The 11,720-nt window shown below is 64.8% G+C and overlaps 1 protein-coding gene across 2 annotated transcripts; it reads right to left on the bottom strand.

Annotated features, from left to right (window-relative positions):
- Positions 1-854: 854 nt before the first annotated feature.
- ARHGAP27 (Rho GTPase activating protein 27) lies at positions 855-11,378 on the bottom strand. 2 transcript variants are annotated; one of them, XM_040087200.1, is made up of 15 exons: positions 10,476-11,378; positions 6,783-7,211; positions 5,853-6,068; positions 5,445-5,555; positions 5,285-5,352; positions 5,100-5,187; positions 3,803-3,907; positions 3,316-3,414; positions 3,154-3,244; positions 2,901-3,020; positions 2,426-2,524; positions 2,068-2,145; positions 1,782-1,916; positions 1,498-1,603; positions 855-1,384 (listed from the first exon to the last, which is right to left on the bottom strand). In XM_040087200.1, exons 1-15 carry the CDS (start codon positions 11,319-11,321, stop codon positions 1,207-1,209), a joined length of 2,769 nt encoding a protein of 922 aa, XP_039943134.1. In that variant the 5' UTR covers positions 11,322-11,378; the 3' UTR covers positions 855-1,206. The 2 variants fall into 2 exon arrangements, with proteins under 2 accessions (XP_039943134.1, XP_039943135.1); XM_040087201.1 differs by lacking the exon at positions 2,901-3,020.
- Between the last annotated feature and the right edge of the window lie 342 nt (positions 11,379-11,720).

Raw genomic sequence — 11,720 nt, 5'->3', positions numbered from 1 at the left:
CCCCAGTTGTGTCCCCTTGTGTCCCAGAGTGTCCCAGTTGCATCCAACATTGTCCCCACTGTGTCCCAAACCACCATCCCTGCACTCCTGAAGTTTTCCTTCGTGTCTTGAAAATCCTTGTGCCCCAAAATGACCCCAGTGCACCCCCAAGTGTCTCTGTCTTGTCCCAAAGTGTCCCCATTACAACCCAGCTTGGCCCCATTACACCCCCAGCTCACCCCAAAGCGCCCTTGCTGTGTCACCAAGTGTCCCCTCTGTACGCCAGCCCTCCCTGTGTCCCAAACTGCTGCCACGTGCTGTCCTTGCTGTGTTTCAAAGCCAGGGACACGTGTCCCATGTCCCCACACCTCCTCCTCCTCCTCATGTCCCTGCCGTGTCCTTTATTGTCTCCATCCTGTCCCAAAACACTTCAGTCATGTCCCTTGCCATCCTTTTTGCATCCCATCCAGTCCTGTTGTGTCCCAGCCCATCACCATCACGACCCAAAGTGCTCCCACCCCAGGAGGTGGCTCTGGGGGACGGGAGCTCACGTCCCATGACCGTGTGGCTCTCTGTCTCACTGCCTGTGGTGACACGTGCGGTGACAGTGTTTGGTGATGCCACCCAGGAACGGTGTCCCAGGTCACTGCCGTGTCCTGCAGTCCCAGGTCCCCTCATCCTCATGGGGTACAAAGGCCATGTGGTGTCCCCAAGGGTCAAGCTGCTGTGCCACCCATGTCCCTGGGATGTCCCCATGTCCCTGGGATGTCCCCATGTCCCTGGGATGTCCCCATGTCCTGCCAGCAACACCTCACCCTTGTGTCTGAACGGGCTCTTTATTGGGGAACGGGCCGAGGGGCCCCAGGCACGGCACCGCCCGGCCTCTCCCTGCCCGCCAGTGCCAGCGTCCAGCAGGCGCTGCCCGCCTGGACACCCCCTGCTCCCACCCCGGGAATGCCAGCTCAGCCAGCTGGGCACTGCAGGGCTCCACTGACCACGGGGCCCCCACCGAGCTCCACACACCCCTGGGGCTCGACCCCCCCCCGGATCCGGCCCTGGTGGCACAGGGTGGCCAAGGAGGACCCACCGGGGTGCCCTCCCCCGAGCCGGGTCACCACGCTGCCCTTCGTGGAGCAGCGCCGAGGTGACACACGGCCAAGTCCTTCCTGGAGACGCTGCTCCATCAAGTCCCCACTGCCGGGCTCGTCCCGCGTGCGTCCCCAGGGTTTATCCATCCGGGAAGATGTATCCGTAGTGGTTGAGGATGTGCTCCACCACCTGGTTCTGGAAGACCATGTGCATGGCCATGGTGGCCTCCTCGCTGGCTGGCCGCAGCAGGGTGGGGCCGAAGACGATGGCGACGCTCTGCACCGACATGCGGTTCTCCTCCTTGTGCTCCACCACCCTGCGGGGACGGGGGACGTGTCACCGGCACGGCCCTGACCCTGGGGCCTGTCCCCAGAGTCGTGTTCTGCCTTCCTGCACCGGGCTGGGTTTGGGGGAACAAGGGGGTGTCACCTGCAGAGGTGGCGGAAGAGGACCTTCATGGTGTCATGGTGGGCGGGTGGCAGGGACAGCACCAGGTCCCGGATGCAGCGGCCCCGCAGGGACAGGTCCTGGATCTCTGCCAGGCAGGGAGGGCACGGTGGGGTGCTAGCTCCAGCAGCCACAGCACTCCTGTCCCCACCTCCATTCCCATCCTTATCCCATCCGAATCCCCATCCTCATCCCATCTCCATCCCATCCCATCCCATCCCATCCCATCCCATCCCATCCCATCCATCCCATCCCCTGTCCCTCACTGATGGCAGCGATGAACTTGTCGAAGTGGCTGAAGGGGACGAGTGGCTCCGGCAGCTCCCGCAGGAAGAGCTTCAGCGCCCCGGTGACAACGTGGATGTCCTCCCAGCGCCCATCATCCAGGTCCAGCTGCTCGTCTGCAGGTGGGGCAGCATCTCAGGTGTGTCCAGAGCCCCAGGGATGGGTGGGGGTCCCCAGCTGCCCCCTCCCCAACCCCAGCCCTGTCCCCCTGCCCCTCAAGGGGGGTTTTACCCCATTGTCCCCCACCGTCACCACGGGTGACCGTACCGTGCTCCACCTTGTAGCGCAATTTCTGGATGGTGGCCAGGTTGCCACTGACCCGGTACAGCCCATCGATGTCCAGACCTGGCAGATGGAGATGGGGGAAAGCTCCCAGTTAAACAATCCATCCTGGGATGGGACATTAGGCACTCTTGAGGACACTCCAGTGTCCCTGCTGTCCCCTAGAGGATGCCCACAGCCAGGTGGCACATGGTGACAGCGCCCAGTACAGCTGTGCGTGTGCCCACAGCAGCCAGCACGTGGCTTCCAAAGAAAACCTCAACTTCCCATAGAGGCTATCCCCGGAGCTGTCCCCATCTCCCCGTGCCGGTGCCCCAGGCTGTCCCTGTCCCCAGGGCAGTACCTCTCCTCTCCACGGTCCAGATGCACTGCAGGACGAAGTGTGGCACCGTGCTCCGCTCCCGCTCACACAGCGCCAGCAGCGAGCAGCCAAAAACCTGGTCTAGGAACACAGCGGGGACATGAGCACGGCCCGGGAACACCAGGAGGGTGGTTAGGGGGGGACAGGGCTGGGGACAGAGGGTCTTGTTCCCACAGGAGTGTCTCAGTGGGTGGCTGGAGGTGATGGGACACCCCCGAGCCCATCACCAAGATGCTGGGTCAGGGCTGGGCTTGGTCACTCAACCCGACGTCCCAGCTCCATCCTTGGCTGTCCCAGCTCCATCCCTGCCTCTCCCCACCCACCCTCCAGCCTGGAGACATCCCGAGGGACTCAGGCCCTGTACCCCATCTCAGCACACACTCTGGATTTACCTCCATCCCAGCACGTACCCTCGACCCAGCCCCATTCCCGCTCCCCATCCCGACCCCACACCCACCCTTGATGTAGCCCCTCTCCCGCAGGGATTGCAGCGTCGGCCGCCTCTGCAGGAACTTGCGGAGTTTGTTCCGGACTCTGCTGGTGTCACTCTCGGCACTGCCCGTCACCTGCCCGGCCGCTGGCGGGGACATGGCACACGTCAGCACCATCCCGAGGGTCCCACCGGGGCGTCCCGGCTTGCCCCACCCGGGACCCGCAGGCTGGGTGGTTTTGCCGGAGCCCCCGCGCCCATCCCGGGCGCCGGTGCTCACCTGCCCTCCTCTCCTCGCCGCCCCCCAGCTTCTCCCGGGAGCCGAATTCAGCCCGAATTTCGGCCTCCTCCTCTCCGGGGATGTCGGAGCCCTAAGGAAGAGGCACCGTGAGCCGCCGGGACCCGGGCCCAGGGTGGTCTCGGGGCCGGGGACCCCGCTCACCCTCCGGCCGATGCTGTCGGCGATGGCCCTGTGCCAGGCGGTGATGATCTGTTCCGAGTCGTGCTGGATGAGGAATTCCGAACCCTCCCGCGTCCTCAGCTGCCGGAGCAACAGGCAAAGGTCAGGGAAAGGGCACGGGGCTGCCGCAACCACCGGGGTTTGGGAACCAGGATGTGGCTGAGCCCGGCGTAAGCCCCGATGACACCGGACGGTGCCGCTGGCCGGGGAGCTGCTGCGGCTGGAGCGGCTCCTCCCTGTGCAAAGCCCCTCCAGGAGCCAGGACGTCCCCTGGTCACCTCTGCGTGCCCATCAGAACGGGACGGTGACCGGCACCGCAGTGTCCCTCCCACCCTGGCACGTCCCCAGTGTCCCCACTTCCACCCCCTGCACCACTGCTGGGATGAACAGGGCAGGTGTGGCAGTGCCCTGCGGGCCACGTGCGGACCCTGGGGTGTGACCATTGTCCCTCCTGCTGTCACCTGCTCACCTCCAGGACGTTCTTCTTGCTGGACTTGTCCCTGCCGGCCCAGGTGAGGGAGGCCCCGCGCAGCTCCACCGTGTGCTCGGGGGTGGTCAGGGTGCTGGGGTGCCTCTGTGGGGACGAGGGCACGAGGGTGGCACCTGCCCAGAGGGGACAGGGACACCGGGATCCTGCTGGGGGGTGTGGGCTGCCCTCCTCCAGGAAGGCAGGTTTGCTGGGTGTCCTCTGTGGGACCCCTCTGTCCCCTCCTATGGTCTCTGCAGGACTAGGGCATGGGACTGCCATGGTGGGGTGAAGGTTATGGCCACCAGCTTGGGGACAACCAGTTCCTAGGGCTGCCACCACCTCAAGGGACATTCCCAGCCCTCCCCAGGGACCCCCAGCTTTGGGGTGCCTCTCACTGTCACTACAGGAAGGGAGAGGTTGGCTGCCCCCAAGGAGGGGAATTCTGCAGTGGGAGAGCATCAGACCCACTGCTTCTCCCCACGCCTTGGGTTTTTGGGGTGCTCTGGCCATGGTGCCCCTGCCCCAAGAGCCTCTTCACCCCAGACAGAGCCCTGAACCCCCGAGGTGAGGCCAGCACTGCCTCTCCCAGCTGTGGCTCCCCTGCCTTTCCCCCCCGCCTGCTGTCACCACAGGCTGTTGCAAGACCCACGGCAACTTCTGCATCCAGCGGCAGCTGCTGGGCGCTGCGGGGAGGGGACTGGAGCCGGGAGGGGGCTGGGGCCGGCTCTGCTTCCTCCTGCTGGCTCCCACCAGCTCCGGGTGCTCCGACACTGGCACCCCCGAGGGAGTGTGTGTGTGCTGGGGGTGAGTGGACATGTCCCAGTGCTGGGGTCCCTGTGCAGGGCCCCTGTCTTGGCCTCTGGGTCCTGGGCCCGTCCTTCAAGTGCTGATTCCCCCCACAGTGCCAGGGGTCCTGTTTTGCGGGTGCCTGCCCTGTCCCCTGGATGTCGGCCTCATCCTATGGGTGCTGGTCCCATCCTGCAGCTTCGACCCCATCCGTGGATCCTTGTCCTGTCCTACAGATGCTGGTCCTATCCTGTGGGTGCAGGCCATGGTCCCCCTTCCCCAAGAGCCTCTGCACCCCACAGACAGAGCCCTGAACCCCCACCCCAGAGGCGAGGCCAGCACTGTGTTCCCTGGGGGGGCTGCCCCCATCCTACAAGCATTGGCTGCATCCTGTGAGTCCTTGTCCAGTCCCATGGGTGCTGGCCCTGACCCATGGGTGCTGGCCCAGTCCCATGGACACTGGTTCCATCCCATGGGAGCTGCCCTGCCCCAAGGCCATTGGGGCTCTTACCAAGGCACTGGCAGCTGAGTGCTTGGAGTCCTTGAAGAAGGTGAGGATTCCTCCTTCCAGCACTGTCCAGGAGGAGCTCCAGTTCTTCCTGAGGAGAGAGCAGGGGTCACATAGTGGGATAGCACAGCTCCCTCCCCCTGCTGCACTCCTGTCTCCAGTGGCAGGGGACACCGGGATGTTCTTACCGGAGCCGCTTCCCTCTGTCCACTGTCTTGGTCCGGTTGAGCACCCCGGCTTTTTCGAGGCTTTTGAACTGGAAAGGAAAGGTGGGGATGTCAGATTTGCCCCTTGCTCTCCCTGGTGCTGGCGTGAGGGCGGGCTGGGTGCCCCTCCCTGGGTGCTCACCTTCTCCTCCTTGCTGCCCGGTGCCGGTGACACGGGGCCGTGCCAGGCGAAGAGCCCGCTGTCCTGGCTGGAGCCGCTGCTGGCCCGCTCATGGCGGCTGCCCGACGGCACCTGGGCAGGGAGGGGTCAGGTGATGCCCAAGGTGCCCCTGGCAGGAGGGGGCTGTGCTGTGCCCCCACGGCACCCCAGAGCCCCGGTAACCCTGTGGGCTTGTGAGGATGTTCACCCCGGCAGTCACCTCTGTCTGCATCTTTGTCCCTGATCCTGTCCCCATCCCCACTGCTGACCCTGTCCTTATCCATAACCCATCCCTGTCCCCATCCCAGTTCCTATCCCTGTGTTCATCTTCCATTCCCAGTCCTTTTCCCTGTCCCCATCCCCATCCCTGTCCCCATCCCTGTCCCGTACCGTGTCAGGGCCGAAGTGCTCGGAGTAGAACGCGATTCCCTCAGGGTGGCTGTGCCCGTACCAGCCCGGGGGTGAGCCCAGCTCCTCGGGGTGCCTCGGGGACAGGCAGAGAGAGGCCCCCTGATCATAGGAGCCCACGGGCGAATAGTCCTCCTCAGGATAACACTCCAGCTCATCTGGAGACAGGTCAGGATAATCCGTTTCTGGAGTTGGTGGCTGGAGAGAAGAGACAGTTCAAGATCTTGGCCCAACCAAGAGATCCGTATCCCTGTGTTGCTCGGCCAGGTGGGGGCTGCCCCATCTCCATCATCTCCATTCCCATCTCCATCTCAATCCCTGTCTCCAACTCCATTCCCATTCCTGTTTCCATCTCCATCTCAGTCCCAGTATCCATTCACATCAGCATCTTCATCTGCACCTTCATCTCCATTCCCGTCCCTGTCTCCCATCTCCAGCTTCATCCCTGTCTCCATCTTCATCCCATCCCTGTTTCCATCTCCATTCCCCTCCCTTTCTACATACCTGTATCTGTTCCCATCTCCATCTTTGTTTCCATATTCATCTCCATTGCAAATCCCATCCTTTCTCAATCTTCTGCTCTGCCTCCATTTCCATCCCATCCCTGTTTCCATCTGCATTCTCATCCTTTCTTACGCCCCTGTATCCATGCCCATGTCCATCTTCATCTGTCTTCATCTCCATTCCCATCTGTCTCCATCTGTTTCCATCTCCATTTCCACTGCATCTCTCACACCTTTCTCAATCCCAGTCTCCGTCTCCACTTTCATCCCGTCCCTTTCCATCTCCATTTTCATTCCACCCCTTTTTTGGTCTCCATTTCCATCCCGTCCCTTTCTCATCTCCATTCCATTCCCATCCCTGTCTCTGTCCGCTCCCCAAGCCCACCCCCGCGCCTCGCCGTGTGCTCACCCTCTGCTCCATGGGCCCGTACCGCGTCCCCCCAGGGTGCATCTCCTGGGGGCTGCCTGTGCCTGCTGCAGCGGGGGGGTCCCACGACGTCTCACCTGTCACCGAATTATAGAAAAAAGTCTGTCCGCTTCCTTCATCCACGTGCTGTTCCCACTCGGGAAGCTCCGGGCTGTGTGCGAGCGAGGAGGCGGGAGAGGCGGCGGGACTCACTCCATCGGCCGCCTGCCCGAAGGGACAATCCCACGTGGTCTCGCCCGTCACCGGGTTATAATAAAACAAATGTCCACTGTCCGTGTCCGTGTGGGTTTCCCAGTCCGACATGGAGCCGCCAGGCTCCTCTGGGGCCGAGCTGGCGGCGGCGATCTCTTCCCGCAGCTCCTGGATGTTGAGGTAGATGGGATCAGGTGTTTCCTCTGACTCCTTGTGTGCCTGGGGGAACACGGACGTGTCACTACTGCAGCTGGGATGGAATTCCTGCCTCTTCCCCACCGTGGTGTCCGGGTGGCCGATGGGTGAGGCGCCGAGGAGCCGGATCCTGCCCTGGCTGCTGGGTCACCCCTCTGCCCGGGCCCCCGAAAGCGTGGGGCAGGAGGTGCCAGTGATGGGGTGCAGGAGGCCAGGAGGTGGAGAGGGGCACCCACAGCACGCAGAGTGGGGCAGGGAGCACCCACTGACGGAGGGACACCGAAATCCCTAGTGCCAGCACCTGTGTCACTGCTGCCTGTGTCACCTGCTGCTGGCAACACCCTCACAACCAGCACCACGTCACTGGCACCTGCACGACCCACTGCATGCAGCACCTGCACCACTGGTACCCGTGTCACTGCATCATCAGTACCTGCATCATCAGCACCCACATCAGCACCTCCATCGCTGGTACCCATGTCACCCACATCAATACCTGTGTCCCTGGTACCCATGCAGCACCTGCATCACTGGTACCTGCATCACCTGCATCATCCACACCTGCATCACCTGCATCATCCACACCTGCAGCACTGGTACCTGCATCACCTGCATCATCCACACCTGCATCACCTGCATCATCCACACCTGCAGCACTGGTACCTGCATCAGCCCCTGCACACAGCACCCGCATCATTGGCACCCACATCACTGGTACCAGCATCACCGGCTCTGTGCAGCACCCACATCACTGCCAAACCCAAACCATGAACACCCACAACCTCTGCACCGACATCTGCGGTCCCAACACCTCCAACCTGCTCATCGCCTGCACCCCCAGCCTCCGCTCCCACCTCCCCAGCAACAGCACCCCAGAACTCGCACCCGTCTCACCCACACTTGCACCCCAGCACCCTCATCACCTGCACCCTGGGACGCTTCCAGCACCCACAGCCCCGGCGTCCCGCCCAGAGCCGGATGCTGAACCAGACAGTCCCATCACCACATCCCAAAATAGCATCGGCACCAGCCTGGCTGACCCCCAGCCGTGGGGATGCTTGGGGCAGGGGGATGTGTCCCCTGGCACCAGGAGGGTGCTGCCAGCAGGGAACCCCCTCCTGCCACCCTTTGATTTTACAGCCAGAGTCTCTCACTAATGGCTGTGGGGACAAAGGTCCCAACTCCAGCCCTGCCTCCACCCCAGGGAGGTGACAGTGGGTGCACTGTCCTTGGGGACATCCTGGATCAGAGTGGGACAGCAGCAGCTCAATGACACCCCTCATCCTCCCCCCAGTACCCCCCGACCCCCCACCATGGTGAGCAGGGCCAGAAACCACAGGGGGGTCTGTCCTCCTCCTGGGGACGAGGGACATGGGGGTGGCAATGGGGGATCCCTGGCATGGAGCCCCCCCAGCACCTCTCTCTATCCCATGGGTGCATCCCTGGGGGTTTCTCACGGCCGGGGGGGGCTGGCTGCCCCTCCCTGCTCTGGGATGGGCGTTGTGGCACCCACCGGTGTCCATAAACCCCCAGGGAAACCCAAGGGGGAGCCTGGCGAGGGGCGACCCCAAAACACCCCCCGTCCCCGGGCTGGGTGCACCCTTGGGTGCTGCCTACCTTCCCCAAGTTCAGCAGCTGCAGTGCCCTGCTCCAGGCCTGCTGCGGATCCCCCGGCGCCTGGTCACCCATGGCAGTGACACTGGGGCAGCACTGGGGGCACCAGGGTGGGGACAGCCGTGGGGACACGGCGAGGCTCCGGTGACGCCGGTGGCGCCCTGAGCCGGGCCCTGCACCCACCGCGCTTCCTGCCGGGGTTCGGGGAGCGGAAGAGACGCCCAGGGCGGAACTGGCTTCTCTTGGGGTTGTTGTTACCCATCATCCACAACCTGGCACTCGTCACCTGCTTCGGCAAAGCCAAGAGCACCCGAGCAGGAATTGCTCCAGGATGATGCTGAGCAGGAATCGCACTGGGATGATCCCCCCAAATTTCGGGTGGCCCATCTGGTGTCACACTGCTCCACAGGAAGCTGACCTGGGGCTGCTGTGTCCCCACGACACCGGGATCATCCCAGCCCACCCCATGCCACGGGTGGGGGGTGCAGATGGTGGCAGGACCGAGGTCACCATGGTCCTGCCGTGCCCAGTGCCGGATGGTTTTGGCACTGGCTGGATTTGGGCAGGGAAGGGGAATCCTGGGCTCCTGTGGTGGCACTGGGGCTGGGGACTATGCTGGGTCACCCCCAGAAGGGGTGGTCATTGGCTTTAAGTGTGCAAAGGACACAGCTGCGGGCACAAGGTGTAAAATGGGGTGAAAAGAAGGTGAAAATGGGGTGGAAAATGGGGTGTAAAGCACAGCCCCCCACCACCAGTACCCCATTTCCCCCAGTAACTCCCTCAGGTGGCACAATCCCTCCAGCCCCCCTGGGGGACACTCAGGCTTGGGGTGCTCCAGGTGCCTGGGGTTACTCCAAAGTGAGGTGTTCAGGGACAAGTGAGGAGGGGACAAGGTCGTGGGACCCACCCCTCTGCCGTCACTGTCTCACCCTGTGCACCCCAGCCCGCGTCGGCGGCCGGGGGGGAGCCCCACCCTTGGGTGCCCCCTCCGGGGAGGTGCAGCACCGGGGGTGCTGGGCAGAGCCCTTTGCTACTTACTGGTGTGGGGTGAGCGTGGGATTGGGGTGTCGGGGCGCTGGCCTGTGCCGGGGTGCACCCAGCACCCACCTCGGTCACTGGGTGCTGCACCCAGGTGAGGCTCCCGCCCCGGCAGGGAGGAGCTGCCGCGCTTCCCTGTTAACCCTTTTCTGCCTCCTCTCATCGCGGAACGCTCCGGGAACCCGAGGGGGACACCCAAAGCCCCCCTGGGTGACACTGAGTGCCCCCCCCCCCCGCCCCAGGGACCGCGGGGTTCTGCAGAGGGGGTGGGGCTGGGGTGCCCAAGAGGGTGGGGGAACTGAGGCACGGGCCAGGGGGCTGAGGGTGGAGGGCGTGCGGGGGGAGCGGGTCCCTGTGTGGGGGGTCACTCACACCCCCGAAATGGTTAATTCTGGCAAACCCCTACGGTGGGGTCACCTGCAGCTTTGTCCCATGGGGTCAGCTCGGTGGGGAGACCTGGGGGGTCCCGGCAGTGGCTGCGGTGCCGGGGTGTCACCACACTGCGCTGGGGCTCACAGGGTCACGGCGGGGGAACACGGCCACTGAGTCAGTCGAGCGCCCAGGCTCAACGCCCCCCCCCGCTAACCCCCCACCGCAGCGCAGCTTTGGGGGACAGCAGCGGGGATGTCACCGTACCTGAGCCGCGGGGCCGGCCCCCGGCCGCTTCCTGGCCACGTCCCTGTCCTTGCCGGAGGCGCAGAGGGTCTCGGAGCGGCTCTTCCCGAGCGGCCGAGCCCGTCCTGGGGGGTCCCCGCCTGCCCCCATGGCAGTGGCACTGCGTGCTGCCGGTGTCACCCGCGCCAGGTCATCCAGGGAGTGCGAAGGTCTCACAGGCTCGGCGGGGTGGAGGACCCGAAAAGAGCTGAGTGATGGCGGTGAGTCTCTGCTGGGCACCGAGTCTCTCCTGGGCACTGAATCTTTTTGGAATACCGAGTCCCTCCTGGGCACTGAGTCCTTCTTGGGCACCGAATCCTTCTGGAACACCGAGTCCTTCCTGGACACCGAGTCCCTCTGGTGCACCGAGTCTCTCCTGGGCACCGAATCCTTCTGGAACACCGAGTCCCTCCTGGGCACCGAATCCTTCTGGAACACCGAGTCCCTCCTGGGCACCGAGTCCCTGCGGGGCACCGGGCACTCCCCCGCCGGCTCCCCCGGCTCGGCGGCGCCGATGAACCGATACTCGTAGGCCGGCGAGGGCTGAGGGACGAGCGCGGCCGGCTCTGTCGCAGCACGTCCCGATGGCGGGGGGTCAAGCGGGGCTGGGGCGGCGATGGGGGGCAGCTCCTTGACGTACTGGGCCGGGATGTAGAAGGGCCGGGCGTCCCCGCTCCTGCGGACGTGCCACCAGTGCGGGTTGGTGCGTTTGAGCAGGACGTAGCGCTCGTTGGGTTTGATGGAGACCAAGGTGCCGTCCTTGGCGCGGTACTCGAAGCCGTACTCCACCAGCACCAGCGCCTCCTCCGCCGGTTCCGCCGCCTCCATGGCCTCCCCGCGCCTCCGCCTGCGGGACGCGGGGCAGGGAAAGGGTGACGGCAGCGCCCCAGCACACCTGAGTGAGGACCCCCCCCAACTCAGCTCCCTCGGGGACCCCGCTGAGCCCCAGCCCTACTCGGCCGCTGCGCAAACAGCCCGAACCCGCTGGAACTGCCCTGGGGTCACCGCCACCGTCCTTGCCACCGTGCCCGAGACCCCAAAGCCACGGAGCCCCAAGTCGCCGAGCCCCCGAAGCCCCCGAGCCGCCGGTCCCCGAGCCCCGCTCTCACCTGCGGCCGGCGCTGGGGCGGGTGCGCGCCCGCGGTGCCGCTCGTGCCCGCGCCGGGCCGGTCCCGACTCGCCCGGTTTCCGCCGCCGCCTCGACGAGAGACGGGGCCGGGCTCCGCG

The sequence above is a fragment of the Hirundo rustica genome, chromosome 27 (genome assembly GCF_015227805.2).
Source record: "Hirundo rustica isolate bHirRus1 chromosome 27, bHirRus1.pri.v3, whole genome shotgun sequence".
Lineage (NCBI taxonomy): Eukaryota > Metazoa > Chordata > Aves > Passeriformes > Hirundinidae > Hirundo > Hirundo rustica.
This window is presented reverse-complemented; position numbering and strand designations above follow the sequence as displayed.

Excerpts from the sequence above, each read along its gene's own strand:
- ARHGAP27 (XM_040087200.1), bottom strand. The coding sequence starts at position 11,321 with ATGGAGGCGGCGGAACCGGCGGAGGAGGCGCTGGTGCTGGTGGAGTAC. Across the intron at positions 5,188-5,284 it reads GACAGAGGGAAGCGGCTCCG|GAAGAACTGGAGCTCCTCCT; the intron begins GTAAGAACATCC and ends CTCTCTCCTCAG. Across the intron at positions 3,021-3,153 it reads CGGCGAGGAGAGGAGGGCAG|CGGCCGGGCAGGTGACGGGC; the intron begins GTGAGCACCGGC and ends TGTCCCCGCCAG.